We start from the raw sequence: 18,733 nt of genomic DNA on the forward strand, positions 1-18,733 counted from the left end.
AAAATAGGAAAATATGGCTTGAAAAATGCTGTCCACTGTAGCTCCTCAGCTTCAGACCTTATTGTCCAAAAGGGAAGTAGTATTAATGGAATTTATTAAAGTCAAAATAATTTCAGAGTCAGTTCATGCTAGGCAAGTGTAATATACTTCAGAGGTTACTTAACCCCATTCCAGACATTAGCTGTAATAGTACAGTGGGTGTCAGGTATTTAAATATGATGTACCCTCAGGAGCTAAGCAGCCATTATAGTCACTGGGTTTCTGATGTATTATACAGCAGTGACCCGGTGCTGATGCCCATGATCAGTGCAAGCACTTATCTCAGGAATTAACGCCTCTCACACATGGGTACATGGATGCCGCCATTTTGGATAAGATTGCTGGTTCCCAGTATGAGATCCAGGGCTGGTAATCCATTGCCATGACAGCCAGGAGGGAACCTATTGAACACTGCCAGACTTGTTTGGCTATGATTTGTATGACAGCTGTTCTATGTAGCCTGTCATACAAATGTCAATATTTTGCAATGCATTAGCCTAGGGGGTCCAATAAATACAATATAAAAAATGGTAACACAAATAAATAAAAAGAAGTACAAATTCAAATCACCCCCTTTTCCTTAGACTATATATAAAAGTAAAAAAAAAAAAAAATACTGTGACAGGTATACATATTAAATATCACCAGACACACTGGTAAACTGAGTTTACATCTAGTTGGAGAGTCAGGCAAACCAGTATACTTCCTCCCTGGGTCCCATCTTCTCAATTACACTGCATGGGCCCCAGTCACCAATATTATTGAAAGAGCCATATTTCAAGGCAACAACCAGGTAGCAGGCTACTAACAGGACCCCAGGAACAATAAAAGGCAATGGTCAAGTAGCAAGCTACTAATGAAAATAAATGTTGGCAACATTTTAGGAATTAGAGAGCTAGTGTCTGGTTATACTTGCATGTAGCTATATAGTGAGCCCCCAGAATTATTTTTATTAGTGGACCCTAGGCACTCCAGTGCGACACTGGTAGGGATACTCCCTTTCAATATAGCTAAAGAGCAGCTATTGCATTTTAAAATGAAATAAGAGATAAAATTAGATATGAAAGTTTGGTCAAGTTTGGGTCAAAACAGATCTCATTCATTTCAATGGGTCGTTACGGGCGTATAACGCACGTAATTTTGCGTGGGGAAGTGCAATGCTTGCTTCTGCAGAACAGTAGGCACGGGAGACACTGTTGGTTGACCGCAACCTTGCTCCCCATCTGCATTTCCACGCCCCCGTCCTCGTCCCTTTGAGTTAGCCTTACGCATTTTTAGATGTATAGTAATGCGATTTTTATGGTCTATACACCAAGGAAAGCTGGGTTGAGCGTATATAGCTGGACTGAATTGCTGTGTATCCCAATTTGGCGTTTGGGGGCTCACACCGTGGATAGCTGGATTGAATGTCTATCGACTCCTCTCCCTGCAGTATAGCTCTGAAAAGAGCTGTTGTTCTTCAATTTTTCCCTGCCTAGCTGAAGCTAATACCTATCTAGCCCTCAGAAGCATGTCTGTCCCTATGTCTCCAAGCCGCAAAATTAAACTAAGATGGTGGCCGCTATTCTTATAAATCCGAAGTCAAACGTTTTCGGCAATGTGTTTTTTCAATGTCTACATTGGTGTAGTTCCTGTCCCACCTCCCCTGCAAAAAACACGCCAGGGAAGGTGGGAGGGGATACGAATTTTTACTACGTTTGCCGTGTGGTATTTGATTGGAATCGAATACCTCGAACAGCCTGATATTCGATCGAATACCAATTTGATTGAACGGCGTTCGCTCATCTCTAATCATGGCCAAATAATTTGGTGTGTTGAATTTAAGAGATGTCTGGCAACAATTTATCATACATGTATGGGCTAATCTTGAAGAATATATTTTGCCAACAGTCACTGAAGTATATAGTCACCCTCCTTTAGTCTAAATGCCACTGTCAATCAATTGAGAAAAAAGAACTCTATCAATCTACACTCCATAAATCTATTTTTATATAAAAGTAGTCACTTCATATGCTATACAGATATAAGTATTTATAGGTTACCCACACTGCCCTATGGCATGATTGGCAGAGATGCCCAATTACTTCTGTTCTGTACTGTAGAAATATATCAAACCTTTGACTCTTACCATCTCATTCATTTTGCTTATTTGTAGTGATTTCATATTATTTAGTTTGTCAATGTTTTTCTTGTCTTTTGTGTCTAGATTTTTCAACTCATTTAAAATATTTTTTCTGGTTTTTGTTGCTGTCCTGGAAATGGTTGTAGCATTGCGGGCTCTCTCTACCGCTGATAAAGAAGTTTTGTAGTGTTTGGTGATGGTCTCCAAAGACACTTGTATATCTGTTTAGAAATAGAAATATCTAGTCATTTTCCTCATTGAATAGCTAATGCATATGGAGATTAAAATAGTTCAGATGTTACGATAAAAATACAAAACATTCTAACCACAATATCTTCAATTCCCATAGAATAGTTTAACAGAAATAGACAACAGATTGTCAAATATCGGTTATGCTGGGTTCACACCAGCGTCTGGACTCCTTTCTCAGGTTTCTGTTTTCTGCATGCAGGGAGACGGAAACCTGTCATGCCAAGTCCGGCCGTGAGTGCCGGTGAGCGTTTTGAGCTCTCCGCAGCAAAACCTTTTTTTAAAAAACCGGACACAGAGTACTGCATGTCCGACTCTGTGTCCGGTTTAAAAAAAACAGTTTCGCCACGGAGAGCATAAAACGCTCACGGCCGGACACTTTTCAAACCCATTCAATTGAATGGGTTTGAAAGATGACGGCAGGTTTCCGTCTCCTGCCCTGTTTTGTGCAGGAAACGGAAACCTGCAGAACGGAGACCGGGCGCAGATGTGAACAAGCCCTTATGTGTATAACTCCCATTCAGAGACATTGAAAGTAATGCGGCCGTGTCACTGCTGTTAAACAATCTTCCACTATATGAATGTAGAATGTGAATCTAGTATAAGGATTTCTAAACTGTGATCTTTACAATGTCATGAATACAAATGAGTTCTCTTCAGTGTAAGAATTAAACCAAATTCTTGTCTTCAAATATAGTGTATAGTTTCTTAGAGAGAAAACAGTATTTCTATTTCTTACCTTTAACCTTAATTGTGCTTTCTTTCTCTTTCTTTTTCTTTATTTTATTAAGTTCAGTAAATAAGTCATCGATCTCTTTCCCCATATCTGAAATAGTTTTATTAATTTTTGCTATTTCATTAAATTTTCCAAAATCTGGTATCTTTATTTTGTCCACTCTTTGGCTGTAACATGTGAAAAAAGAACAACTTAGTAATAGATTTGCGTGTACTACGTCCACAATGTGACTCTTGAAAGAATGTTCACGTAGAATTTGAAGCATATTTTAGAAGCTGAGATGGGCGAACTGCTTTGTCACAAACAAGTTTGAACTGAATATTACAAATAGTTTTTAATGAAATCAAATGGCGATTTGTCTGGGATGGACTAAAATGGCCGCCACCACGTTTCAACAGAAAATATAGAAGAGACAATAGACAGTGGTAGGTGGACACCTTACAGTGCTGATGTCATATAGACCATATAAGGTGCTGCAAACATCATCCATCAGAAGCTTGTTGCAGACCGTAATGGTGGAGATAGTGAAGTATCTGTGATTCATCTCACTGTATCATACAGAGCACACACCTGAAAAGCTTGCAAACAATACTTAGAACAGGAGAATTTAGTCAGATAAACAATTACATAGACAGATTAGTGATATCAATAGATAGGCATGAGGGTATAGCTGTGCTGTTGTTAAGCTTGAGACTGCTGCATTCCTGCTCTAATACAGAATTACAGACATACAGCTAGAACAGCTAACTCTGTTATTGCCTATCTAAGACGTACAGATAACACAGGGCTCGTTCACATCTGTGCCCGGGATCTCCACTTTCAGGTTTCCGTTTCCTGCCCGAAACTGGGCAGGAGAAGGAAACCTGCAGCCATTTTTCAAATCCATTCAAATGGATGGGTTTGAAAAGTGTCTGGCCATGAGCGCTGGGGAGCGTTTTGTGCTCTCTGAGGCGAAACCGTTATTTTTTTAAACCGACACAAAGTCGGACATGCAGAACTTTGTGTCCGGTTTTAAAAAAACGGTTTCACAAAACGCTCCCCACCGCTCATGGCTGGACATGGTCTGACAGGTTTCTGTCCTCTGCCTGCAGAAGACGGAAATCTGGGAATGGAGACCGGACGCTGGTGTGAACCTAGTGGTGGTGTGTAACTCTGTTATTGGCAATCTAAGATTTACAAATAGGAGAGCCAAGTCTGTTATTGCCACAGAAATCGGCGAGGAGAAAAATCCTGCATGGAGGACTTTTGTCTCCACTGGTTTCAGTATAGAAATAGTGGAAACCTGATGGACCCCATTATAGTTTATGTGTGCGGCTAACCGCTGTTTTGTAGTCTGGCCTGAGGCTCTGACCACACTTAGGTTTCTTGCCTTACTTTTGCATGTTTTTTTTCTGACGGTATGCTGTACATTGTCTAACTGCACTCTAAGATTTCACTACAGACTTTACCATAATAATCAACAATATTCAGCTGAAACGGTAGACATGCCTATGTCTATTAAGAGAAGCTAAATGTTTTCATAGAAAGATGATATTACCGTATGCTGTCATAGAATTTCTTTACTTTATTGTACTTCTCAGGTGAAAGAATTGGACTCCGAAAGATTTTCTCTATGGCAGAAAGTTTATCTTGGAGGATACTCATCTGGATATCACAGCCTGTCGATGATCTTGTGGGACCAATATTCACTGCTAATCTTACCAGAGCATGGACAGAAGTTGATAGAGTTGACACTTCTGTTTCATATTGATCAAAGCACATGTGACATGGCGGACATTCAGGGAACTGTTGCTTGAATTTAGGAGCACATTGGTCACAGTGTCTTCCAGTTACCCCAGGTTTACAGTTACATGAACCAGTCTCCTTATCACAGAGAAGCTTCTGAGTACCTTCCAAGTTACACTTACAAGCTGAAATAAGACAAAATATGTTGTGTCATATATTAAAATATTATTATATTGAATACAAACTTTATTTTAGATTTTTTTGAAATAATAATTTCTGTTTATTAATATTAACAATTCCTACATTCATTATGTTGGTAAGATGTCGATGAAATTGCTTCAATCAGGAAAAAAGTTCTAAATGAATCTGGATGGTGTAAGCTACAAAAACAGTTAATGTACCCATAGCAAAAAGAAATGTATTGTATTTTAATACTCGTCTATGGACGAGCACTGTGAGCAGAGGGAGGGGGCGTTCCTCTCCGCTCACACTCTACAGCACGATAGGTGCTGCTGTGGAGAAGGACGTTCCTGACAGACTGTCAGAAACGCCCTTCTGACTGTAAAGCGCTATGGTACCGGGACCGATAACGCTTTACCTGGGGCACAGATCGGGAAAGCCGACAGTGTACTGAATTCAGCGCACTGTCGGCTATCCAGCAGTATATGGAACTGCCTGTGCTCAATCTGATGAAAGGTCTTCTTTAAGAATTTCACAAAAAAATAAAAAATAAAACTTCAGACATTCCACAAAATGGTATAACTAAAAAGTACATCTGTCCCTAGAAAAAAAAGACGCCTTATGCATGTATATATATAAAAAGTTACGGGTCTCAGAATTTTTTTCTTGCAATGTTTTGGATTTTTTTAAGGGGTTAAAACATTTAAAAAAACCCATAGAATATTCTTGATATGTCATTTCAGGCAGCACAGTGAGCGTTGTAAAAACAAAGTCTGCACAAACGCAGTTTTTCTCCAATTGAACCCCATTCTAAATTTTTTCCCAGTCTCCCAGTACATTATATAAAATAAATGGAACTATTACAAAGTACAATTTGTCCTTCAAACATTAAGCCCTCATATGGCTCTGTGAACTGAAAAATAAAGTAATGGGGTTTGGAAGACAGGAAGTCAAAGGCAAAAATAAAAAACTGCCTGCGGCAGAATTGGTTAAAAATGGATGCTTGTTTACCTTGTTGTCTTGTACTAATCCTATAAGATGGTGATTTAGAAATTAATGTGAGATGTCGTAAGTGATAACATTCTTTGAAACATAACTAATCATCTTCTAAACGCTCTTTTCTTTAGAATCTCTACCATGTACAATCCATTCTGAATGCAGCACCCAGATGCATCTTTCTGCTACATGGATGCCTCCACCCTATGCCAGTTACATGACCAGGCTGCTCACCCACCATAGAATACTATTCAAACAATTTCTCACTCTCATCCATAAAGCTCTCCATAGGGCTGCACCACTTCATATCTCCTTCCTCATCTCTCATTTCGGCCCTTAGGAGGCATTCACACGGAGTAACGATGCGCTAATTCTGGCACGATAACTAGAGTAAGAATCAGCGCTGCAAAACAGAATCTCATTGACTTCAATGGGTTCCGTTTAACGCACGTAACACATTGAAATCAATGGGTTAAAAAGCCTCCCATTGATTTCAATGTGTTACACGCATTAAATGGAACCCATTGAAGTCAACAGGATTCTGTTTTGCAGCGCTGATTCTGACGCAGGTTATCGTATCAGAATCAGCGCCGCGTTATTCCATGTGAATGCCCCCTTACACATGCTCTCTCTTCCTTCTAAGACATTTCCTGAGCTGCAAGGTCAGTGAGATTAATACCATACATCCACTGTTAAAATCTTGCTGCGATAACACAATATTTTAGGCAGGATTCTCACGTTATATGTTAAAAATAAACTACATGAACTCCCCTCCTCTAACTCCTCAGAACTTGGTCCCTTTATTCAACACTAATCTCTACACCACATGCATGTTACATGGGTACATACATAGATAGCGGCTCATGTAGCTTTATTTATACAACCTTGTATTATAATAAATGACGGGATCAGTGTACAGTAAAGCACTTTTACATCTTACTGGTTTGTAAATATTGTCTCTTCCTAGTTGCAAGATAGAATTCACTGGCATCCAAAAAACTGGAAGAATAAATGTGCTAAAACATCACTTTTATTAATACCATTAAAATCTCAATACTTAAAAAAGATCACTCTTCTTGGTCACTATTCACTAAATCAAGAATTGAAGTCATCCACTATATGTGAAGAATATCAGACTATGTCCGATAATGATGGTCAGTGGGACGGGCAATTGGATATAAATAAATAAGGAGTTACACAAACTTAATATCCCTTCAGTGGAACCCTAACTCCCTTTGACCAACTTAGACACGTCAAATGAACAATCAGAATAGGTAAAAGTGGTAAAGCTGTGGCTCACAACAGATGTATACTTAGAGTATAACCTGGCAACCTAGCCCGAGGCTACTGACCTAATGCTACACCAACGGGGTCTGGTAACCTGGATATCTCTCTGTGAACCACAAGCACCTATTGCTGTATGTTACAACAAGTACATGAAGCTAACTTCGCTCTCAATGACCCTAACAAACTTCCCAACGTGTTTCATCAGCAATTGACTCATCAGGGGCCGATAATTAGAAACACAAAATGGGTGACCACACTGGTGCGGGCGGTAACGTGCGTGCAAAGAGGTCTGCCGTATAAAGGGGAGTCTCCACCCACATCCCTATGTATCAACCAATCCTGGAGCAATCTCTGCCACTCCCACGGACCACACTCATACCTCTGGCCACCTGACTGAGGCATCTGATACACAGCCCAGTCTGGGAATCCACCAATCCTGTACTCTCTGTAACTGTTCCTCTAATAATGTCATCATGTCGGCACTTGCCTCCTCCTCCCACCTACGTAGACACTCGTTGCCAACCTAACTAGCAATGCCTCATGGCCAATCAGGGAGCTCCTAAAACCACAACTCTACGCATGCGCAGTAGCGCAAAAGTGGGACTTAGTGTCTAACTATATCGTCTCCTAGACCAATCCGACAGCTCCATAAGACACACCTCCATGCATTCGCAATAATGATGAAAATAGACTACATCGTGTGAGTGATGCCACTCCATCACTGGCACAGATACCCACCAAAACAGTACCACAGGTAACTATTCACTATATCGCCGTCTAGAAGGGAGCTCAATGATTTCCTAACCGAGATTTCTTGGTAATATCGTGCTGTTCTGGATGTAAACACATCCACCTTTGTGAGTGTCCATAACAGAAAGGAAGAAGGAGTGAAAAAAACCTAAGTAACCAAGAGAAATGAATCAGAGTATGCGCTGTGTTTTGGAGAAACTTTTACATCTTGGGTCACCCCTGTTTCCTCTCAGATTGTAACCCCTCACTTCTATTGTGATTCTCTTAAATCATTTTATTGTTCTATGTTCCATTCGGTTTGTACATGAACCCTGTGATTTGAAAAGCACTACAGAATACGTTGGCGCTATATGAATACAAATTGAATATAAATGTATTTAATCACTTACGTATACATTGAATGGCTGGATTTCCATAGTGATTGTCTTCACATTGGTCACATTTTCTTCCTTTGTACTTTGCTTTACATAGACATTGACCTGTAAACTAGAAAATAAAAGCAAGATTTAAGTTACACTGGAAACCATTGCATGAATGGGGTTTTCCCATAACAGGTATTGGCAATATTGTCACTCCAAACCCTTTTTTACAGAAAACTGGTATTGAACTCCATATAGTAGGCAGGTCCCATCTGATGAAATATTATAGGATCTAAACAAGGGAAAAAAATGAAAGCACTGGATGTTTAAAATAATGGACATCATGGAGTCCAAAATATCCCATTCTCTATAATGGGGTTTATTTGGCTTCTTTTCTTGTGTCTATATTTTTGCTAAATGAAAAATTCCTGCATTCATGTCTTTGTTTTACAGAGGATGTTAATCTTAGTCATTTGCGCAACGGAGAGCACTTTTTAAGAGATTTTGCAACGGAAGCTGCTATCAGCTTCATATGCAGATGTGAACTTCACCATAGGCCTTATACACATTACAGTGATGCTTTTGATGAACGTATATGTTAAATGCGGCCATTTATGTTTGTTTTTGACAGCCGTTTGCATTCATTACGTTCCATTTTTCGGTTTTTGATGACCGATTGTTATACATCAGTTTTTGACCCAACCCACAAATCCATTTTTAACAGACTTGAACGTCATTCCATTCTACATCCATTAAAAATGGATCCATTGATTTCCATTGGGTCTATGTATCTGTGAAAACAAAGACAGAGCAAGTCAGTCATAAAGTTGGACATGTGGATAGACACATTGAAATCAATGTGTTCTCAAAACAGCCATGTTACGGACATTGAAAAAATGGCCATCAGAAAGCTGTTTTTCACTGTCATGTGAATAAGCCTATACTTCTTTCATTGTTTATCTGAAGATGCTAATATGTATACCCATTCACTAGGTTCTTTTCAGAGAGAATATCCATCACGGTAATGTGTGAATATTACATAATATAGGGAGTATACCAGTGTAGGATTGAATACAGAGTAATGTATGCCAGAGTCACATAGTTTCACACCTGATTGCATTGACTTCCATAGGAATTATTTAGGTAACAATTACAAGGTTTACATCCTTTTCCATTGGTAAAACCCCAGAATCCAGGAGCACATTTATCACAGCTAATGCCAACCACATTAGGGATGCATGGACACTGCCCTGTAGTCCTGTCACAGACACATTCTCCGACTTCCTCATAAATGGAGCAGTTCTGTGCATTTGTTCCAAATGGATTGCAAACACAGCCTTGGAAAGAAAAAATAGGTACATTATTAAAATGAAGGGTCATCTCTTGTGACATAGAAAAGAGATTTCCTTTTTGACTACATGAACATAGCCTCTTGGTGAATACTGGGATTATTTCTGTTTGTCAAAATAAGATTAATCCTATTATCTTGACCTAAAGGGGTTTCCCACCAAAGTCACTTGGCATATCCAGAGCACCCTCAGCTGTTTCACAAATTCTCATATATTAGAATGGAGAGAGCCACAGACATACATGACTGCCTCTCCAAACAATCTCCACCTGAATACAGCAGTCAGAGACCATCTCAAGTTGTCGAGAAACCACCATTGCCCCTATAGATGGAGGCCTCTCACCTGTCATACATTACGTCTTAGATATGTCATTAATGTTTTGGTGAGAAAACCCATCTAAGTCTCATAGCAAGAGCGCTGCGGGAAAAAGCGTTTTTTCATTCAGCACTTTTCACAGAAAGCTTACAGAGGTTTTGTCTGTGGAATTTCTGCTTCAATTATACCAATAGGGAATAGATAGGTATAACTGACTTGTCCGCTGCACATATTTTACCTCACTGTGGGGTTGGAATTTGCTAGAATCTTATCCACTACACAGTGACTGTAAAACACTGTGTTTTTTTTGTTTTTTTTCTGTGGTGTGTACGTCACGTGGAGACTTGGCCAAAGGCTCCATGTAGTGAAATGCAGTGGAAATGAAGCATGTTCTTTTCTGCAGCATTTATTATTGCGTATTTGCTATGTATTTTCTTTCCTTATTAAACCTATAGGGTAAACGCGAGTGTTTCCGCAGGTATAATGGACATGCTGCTATTTCTAAAAATACAACTTTTCCACTGCAAATTGTTTTCTGCATTGTTTGGATGGGTTTGGCCAGAATTTCATTCACTTTGCTAGTAGTGTAAAATGCTCTGTTTTTTTCAAGCGATGTTTCCACAGCGGCAAAAAAAACAGTAGCAGCAAAGTGAATAAGATTCTGGCAAATCAGAGCCACACATTGTGGGAAAAAAAACCTGCTGTGGAAAATCTGCGTTTTCAAAAACAATCGCTTGCATTTTTCCTATTTATTTAATAAGGGAAGAAAAACTGAAAAATGCAGCAAAAAAAGAGAAAAATGCAAAAAAAATCGCAATCTGTTTTCGCAGCGTTTTATTCTACAGCGTGTTTTAGCTGCATTATACAACGTGACTCTTTAGCCTAAAGAACGCAATTGAATATATGTTCTTTTTTCCACAGTGAGAATGAATAAGTACCTTATATGAAGAGAATAGGTGGTTCCTTTAAGAAGGAAGAAGTCTGAAGTAACAGTATGTTATTCTCTTAAGGCCCGGTTCAAATCTACGTTCGGGCCATTCCATTCCCTTCTCTGTATGCAATAAGAACTTTTCTCTCCAGATCTTTTATGTGAAAACCGAGTGGAAACCACACAGAGCCCATTATAGCCTATGGGGTTCACGGGTTTCCTGAGGCAACCCCTATTTTATGTGGATCATGTTTCTGTTCAGGGGTCACCAAGTGGACTCCCCAAATAGAAACCCATACCGGGCCTAAGACCCTATTGTTAACATGATGGCCATTTATTTTACAATACAGATGGAGCTACTCCTGTCTGCAGTGATAGGTAGAAAAGACCTGTTCAAAGGATCATTTGGTTGATGAATTGTCATGGAGATATTCTGTAGTTTACTGTAGTATTAGTTACCAAATAGTCATTACATTTTTATTACTACATTAATAATTACTATATTGATAGAGGAGACAAAATAGTTGGACAACTAAGTTTAGAAAAAGAACTTTTTCCAGCTAAGATGCTGGAAAGTGCCCAAGTATAGCCTCAATCTAGTTTAGTACATGAGTAACAATAAGACTAGAATTCTAAGGATCATCTCCTTTACTTGTACTTACCTGTACAGTTTTGATGAAGTCCTGATCCAAAGAAACCAGGTACACAGTATTCACAATTCGGACCATATGTGTTATTCATACACTTCAAGCACTCCCCTGTAATCTTATCACATGAGTCAGGATCTTTTACATTAATGTTGTTATTGCACAGACATGGTAAACACTCTTCCCCTTCTTCTATGTTTCCATAAAAGCCATCGGGACATTCATTGCAGTTCTTTCCTATGATAGTAAGGAAGGCAGCCCACAGTTTAAATGAAACTTGAACATACAGTATAAACTTGCAACATTCAGCCTACTTACATCTGCATTATGTATTTATTATTGTTTATTTCTATAGCACCATTAACTCCATGGTGCTTTATATAAAAACAAGATAAACAAAATACTATTTAAAATATGTGTTGCCCATTTTCCCCCCAAAAGACATACATTTATTGGTATTACAAGTTATTCTGCATTTTGAATATTTTTATTATTCATTACTTCATCATTACATGATTCATATATTATACCGGCAGATAAACTTGTACGTACTATTAAATATCCACATTGATGCATCATAATCTGATATCCAATTTAATTGGAAATTACCTGTATATCCTTTAAGACAATTGCAAGTCACCTCCATGGTCACATTGTTTTGTTGACAAGAATGGGCAAAATAACGGTTGCTTGTAGGAGAATCTGGACACATGCATGGGCGACATGGTTGCCCCATTATTGGATTACCATAATAATTATCAAGACATCTATGTTTTAAAGAATACAAATCATTATTTGCTTATAACAATAAATTTATTATGCATTTCATAAATTATTACCCTCTGGTGAGGCCTTAATAAACCCCATAGGCCCAGCAAGAGATAATCTGAAGACTGTAGTGGAGGCACCTTGCTAAATGGTAAGTAACGTTTACAATGCACTGAAAGAAGATATATACCAGTCTCATTCATCCTAAAGACTGCACATCAATTTTTTTTTATTAAGAAGTTTATATATTTTAGGCAAAAAACATCATTCTAATTCTTTCAATTAAAAAGATTGTAACATTTGGCTCCTACAGCCTGCATGTATATTGTATTACTATACAAGGTGCAGAATGGCAAGATATTAGCTTGTATTGTAATACATATACACACAAGTTGTAGAAGCTGAACAAAGAATCATTTTCAATAAATCCAAGTACAAATTCAGTACTGAATTCAGCAAGTGGTCATTTTTCTACAAGTATATAACAAGCTAATCTGAGAGAGGATATGAAAGGTCCTATTTAAGTTTCCGGACATGCTGAAATTGTGCTTTACCACCTACTGACTACTTCCTGAAATGCTAATAATGCTTATTGCTTTTTCATGTTTTATTGAAAAGTGTGTGAACATAAAAAATGCATTTTTTGAGAGGCTAAGAATTGACAGTGCTTCACTACTGGAAGGAGACACTTCTCCCTGTGGTCCAGTAGAGGAATCCTTGGCGTTTGGAGTCTTGAGAAGCATGGTGAATAGAGATGAGCGAACACTAAAATGTTCGAGGTTCGAAATTCGATTCGAACAGCCGCTCACTGTTCGAGTGTTCGAATGGGTTTCGAACCCCATTATAGTCTATGGGGAACATAAACTCGTTAAGGGGGAAACCCAAATTCGTGTCTGGAGGGTCACCAAGTCCACTATGACACCCCAGGAAATGATACCAACACCCTGGAATGACACTGGGACAGCAGGGGAAGCATGTCTGGGGGCATAAAAGTCACTTTATTTCATGGAAATCCCTGTCAGTTTGCGATTTTCGCAAGCTAACTTTTCCCCATAGAAATGCATTGGCCAGTGCTGATTGGCCAGAGTATGGAACTCGACCAATCAGCGCTGGCTCTGCTGGAGGAGGCGGAGTCTAAGATCGCTCCACAGCAGTCTCCATTCAGGTCCGACCTTAGACTCCGCCTCCTCCGGCAGAGCCAGCGCTGATTGGCCGAAGGCTGGCCAATGCATTCCTATGCGAATGCAGACTTAGCAGTGCTGAGTCAGTTTTGCTCAACTACACATCTGATGCACACTCGGCACTGCTACATCAGATGTAGCAATCTGATGTAGCAGAGCCGAGGGTGCACTAGAACCCCTGTGCAAACTCAGTTCACGCTAATAGAATGCATTGGCCAGCGCTGATTGGCCAATGCATTCTATTAGCCCGATGAAGTAGAGCTGAATGTGTGTGCTAAGCACACACATTCAGCACTGCTTCATCAAGCCAATACAATGCATTAGCCAGTGCTGATTGGCCAGAGTACGGAATTCGGCCAATCAGCGCTGGCTCTGCTGGAGGAGGCGGAGTCTAAGATCGCTCCACACCAGTCTCCATTCAGGTCCGACCTTAGACTCCGCCTCCTCCGGCAGAGCCAGCGCTGATTGGCCGAAGGCTGGCCAATGCATTCCTATGCGAATGCAGACTTAGCAGTGCTGAGTCAGTTTTGCTCAACTACACATCTGATGCACACTCGGCACTGCTACATCAGATGTAGCAATCTGATGTAGCAGAGCCGAGGGTGCACTAGAACCCCTGTGCAAACTCAGTTCACGCTAATAGAATGCATTGGCCAGCGCTGATTGGCCAATGCATTCTATTAGCCCGATGAAGTAGAGCTGAATGTGTGTGCTAAGCACACACATTCAGCACTGCTTCATCAAGCCAATACAATGCATTAGCCAGTGCTGATTGGCCAGAGTACGGAATTCGGCCAATCAGCGCTGGCTCTGCTGGAGGAGGCGGAGTCTAAGGTCGGACCTGAATGGAGACTGGTGTGGAGCGATCTTAGACTCCGCCTCCTCCAGCAGAGCCAGCGCTGATTGGCCGAATTCCGTACTCTGGCCAATCAGCACTGGCTAATGCATTGTATTGGCGTGATGAAGCAGTGCTGAATGTGTGTGCTTAGCACACACATTCAGCTCTACTTCATCGGGCTAATAGAATGCATTGGCCAGCGCTGATTGGCCGAATTCCGTACTCTGGCCAATCAGTGCTGGCCAATGCATTCTATTAGCTTGATGAAGCAGAGTGTGCACAAGGGTTCAAGCGCACCCTCGGCTCTGATGTAGCAGAGCCGAGGCTGCACAAGGGTTCAAGCGCACCCTCGGCTCTGATGTAGGAGAGCCGAGGGTGCACTTGAACCCTTGTGCACCCTCAGCTCTGCTACATCAGAGCCGAGGGTGCGCTTGAACCCTTGTGCACACTCTGCTTCATCAAGCTAATAGAATGCATTGGCCAGCGCTGATTGGCCAATGTATTCTATTAGCCTGATGAAGTAGAGCTGAATGTGTGTGCTAAGCACACACATTCAGCTCTACTTCATCGGGCTAATAGAATGCATTGGCCAGCGCTGATTGGCCAGAGTACGGAACTCGACCAATCAGCGCTGGCTCTGCTGGAGGAGGCGGAGTCTAAGATCGCTCCACACCAGTCTCCATTCAGGTCCGACCTTAGACTCCGCCTCCTCCAGCAGAGCCAGCGCTGATTGGCCGAATTCCGTACTCTGGCCAATCAGCACTGGCTAATGCATTGTATTGGCGTGATGAAGCAGTGCTGAATGTGTGTGCTTAGCACACACATTCAGCTCTACTTCATCGGGCTAATAGAATGCATTGGCCAATCAGCGCTGGCCAATGCATTCTATTAGCGTGAACTGAGTTTGCACAGGGGTTCTAGTGCACCCTCGGCTCTGCTACATCAGATTGCTACATCTGATGTAGCAGTGCCGAGTGTGCATCAGATGTGTAGTTGAGCAAAACTGACTCAGCACTGCTAAGTCTCTGCATTCGCATAGGAATGCATTGGCCAGCCTTCGGCCAATCAGCGCTGGCTCTGCCGGAGGAGGCGGAGTCTAAGGTCGGACCTGAATGGAGACTGGTGTGGAGCGATCTTAGACTCCGCCTCCTCCAGCAGAGCCAGCGCTGATTGGTCGAGTTCCGTACTCTGGCCAATCAGCGCTGGCCAATGCATTCTATTAGCCCGATGAAGTAGAGCTGAATGTGTGTGCTTAGCACACACATTCAGCTCTACTTCATCAGGCTAATAGAATACATTGGCCAATCAGCGCTGGCCAATGCATTCTATTAGCTTGATGAAGCAGAGTGTGCACAAGGGTTCAAGCGCACCCTCGGCTCTGATGTAGCAGAGCCGAGGGTGCACAAGGGTTCAAGTGCACCCTCGGCTCTCCTACATCAGAGCCGAGGGTGCGCTTGAACCCTTGTGCAGCCTCGGCTCTGCTACATCAGAGCCGAGGGTGCGCTTGAACCCTTGTGCACACTCTGCTTCATCAAGCTAATAGAATGCATTGGCCAGCACTGATTGGCCAGAGTACGGAATTCGGCCAATCAGCGCTGGCCAATGCATCCCTATGGGAAAAAGTTTATCTCACAAAAATCACAATTACACACCCGATAGAGTCCCAAAAAGTTATTTTTAATAACATTCCCCCCTAAATAAAGGTTATCCCTAGCTATCCCTGCCTGTACAGCTATCCCTGTCTCATAGTCACAAAGTTCACATTCTCATATGACCCGGATTTGAAATCCACTATTCGTCTAAAATGGAGGTCACCTGATTTCGGCAGCCAATGACTTTTTCCAATTTTTTTCAATGCCCCCGGTGTCGTAGTTCCTGTCCCACCTCCCCTGCGCTGTTATTGGTGCAAAAAAGGCGCCAGGGAAGGTGGGAGGGGAATCGAATTTTGGCGCACTTTACCACGTGGTGTTCGATTCGATTCGAACATGGCGAACACCCTGATATCCGATCGAACATGTGTTCGATAGAACACTGTTCGCTCATCTCTAATGGTGAATAAGGTGGATGATCACTTGCTCTGCATAAAATCTAGCAAAACTTGTGATTGCCTTTTGGATGTGTAATCAATGCACATAGAAGTCTGGCCACATGCACCAGTTCGGATGGTCGCAACATGGTTCTCACTTGGCCCGCCCAATGGTACAACTGATGTACCGATTGTCTGGCCAGCCTTGAAGGAGCAACCACCCACACTTTTCCCTTTCCCTACTGGAGCTCTCTATGGACAGAAAAATGGAGACACACTCATTGGAGACACCAGGAACTTTCACTGTAGAGCTGTTTAATGTTTGAAAGTCAAAACCAAAAGAGCAATGTAGAGGTGGTTGTCTAGAAAATGTATATGTAGAGAAACTGCCTAGCTAGACACTCTAAAACATAACCTTCATTATATCAAAGAATACAAGTAAAACAGTAGATAAACTATTTACTGGTCCAAGCCCTAACTGACTAATATGGATTTGCCTTTGAGTGGATTGATACACTATTATATGTTATATGTTATTTATTATTTATTGCTCCTCCTTTTGGCTAAATTTTGCATAGTTGCATTCTTTTAATTTCTGGTTTGGTTTACTAACCAGACACAAGCTGTTGATAAATTACATGCACATGTCCTCACCATGTGTGTTGTGTCTTTTTCAAGGTGCTAACAATGCGCAGTATTTAGCAGAAAAGCGCAACTATATGATAAAAACGGTGCAGAGACAGAACAGAAAGGTATTTAAAGACGCAGAAACAAATGACTCCTCTGAATCTGCAAAGATGGCTTCAAATCCATTCAGCTTGTCCGATGAAGAGAGCGCCTTTGATTTTTCTGTCTCAGAGTAAATTTTGCCCACAAAATCCAAAACTAAAAATAAAATCTTAAAAGAGTGTGGCAAGGTCTGCCGCACCTTCTGCTCCCCGCTAGCTACACCTCTGCTCTGTATTCATTTTTTATTGACATTAAACAAGAATACAAGGAACAAGCCAGGGATATCAATCATGGTAAGAACAATCTGCAATAATAGCAAACATACATCAATAATAATACTGATAGTAATAAAGCATAGATAAGACAGCAGTAATACAGCAGTAGCTTTGTACAATACCCTGCATACTGATCTCCTCATAGAATACTGGTATTGGTAAGAGAATCGATCTGTAGCAGACACCATAAAGCACTGGGAAGTGAGGAGAAGGTAAATATAACATAACATAACATAACATAGGCCTAGCTAAATAAGGTGGAATATCAGAACAGAACATCATAGAGGATCCTCCAACCAATCACAAAAGTAAAATAGCAATCACAATAAGCGGGCAGTGCCTAGAATGTGACATAGTACTGATCTAGCTTTATGCGGAACAAGATGGATGCCAAACAGTAGAAAAGCCATCTCTAGAGTGAAACGTAGATCGTCATAGCATACAGTCCTTATTAGTGAGAAAACTGATGCCCAGAAAGGTCTAATTACTGGGCAATGGCAGAATATGTGCGCCAACGAGCCTATTCCTCCGCATCCTCTCCAACGTCTAGGGGAACATGTGAGGAAAAATCACGGCCGCAAAATAACGCGGCATATACGATCCAGGCTCCAATTGAAATCAATGGGAGCGTATACGGCGCTCAAAATCACACACGCCGTATACGTGTCACATCACGCGGCACGTTACTCCGTGTGAACTCCCCCTAAATGTTTGCACCACCTTACAGTTGAACCATCTGTGATCCACATACCATGCCCATAATTGTTTATCTTCTAGGGTGAGCATGTGTTTCTGTGCATTATCTGGTTAAAAAGTTTGTATGGAGGAAAGTAAACATGGTGAGGGCTAGAGAGAAATATTCCAACTGTGGAAGAATCAGTGGAGCAGAACCGATAAAATGCTGCAAATAACTGGGAGTGGTGAATGGTCCTCTTTAAAATCTTAAAAATGCTAAATATATGGAAAAAATGTTATTTTTACACAGAAAGTACAATTCATTTACAAGTTACACTAGGAAATCAGTCACCATGAACAACAAGCAAAGAGACTAACACAATTTGTAAAACCTTACGACTAGAGATGAGCGAACACTAAAATGTTCGAGGTTCGAAATTCGATTCGAACAGCCGCTCAATGTTCGTGTGTTCGAACGGGTTTCGAACCCCATTATAGTCTATGGGGAACAGATACTCGTTAAGGGGGAAACCCAAATCCGTGTCTGGAGGGTCACCAA

At 41.1% G+C, this 18,733-nt stretch overlaps 1 protein-coding gene across 1 annotated transcript in view; it reads right to left on the reverse strand.

Moving 5' to 3' along the window:
* Positions 1–18,733, reverse strand: part of LAMB4 (laminin subunit beta 4) — a 129,245-nt gene that overhangs the window by 25,022 nt on the left and 85,490 nt on the right. The window contains exons 22-28 of the mRNA XM_075274149.1: positions 12,292–12,449; positions 11,698–11,919; positions 9,554–9,780; positions 8,474–8,570; positions 4,684–5,056; positions 3,150–3,313; positions 2,168–2,382 (exon numbers count right to left, since the gene is read on the reverse strand). Coding sequence (XP_075130250.1) covers positions 2,168–2,382; positions 3,150–3,313; positions 4,684–5,056; positions 8,474–8,570; positions 9,554–9,780; positions 11,698–11,919; positions 12,292–12,449 — 1,456 coding nt within the window. The remainder of the gene's footprint in view (positions 1–2,167; positions 2,383–3,149; positions 3,314–4,683; positions 5,057–8,473; positions 8,571–9,553; positions 9,781–11,697; positions 11,920–12,291; positions 12,450–18,733) is intronic.

This window comes from Leptodactylus fuscus, chromosome 5 (genome assembly GCF_031893055.1).
Source record: "Leptodactylus fuscus isolate aLepFus1 chromosome 5, aLepFus1.hap2, whole genome shotgun sequence".
In the NCBI taxonomy this organism is placed as follows: domain Eukaryota; kingdom Metazoa; phylum Chordata; class Amphibia; order Anura; family Leptodactylidae; genus Leptodactylus; species Leptodactylus fuscus.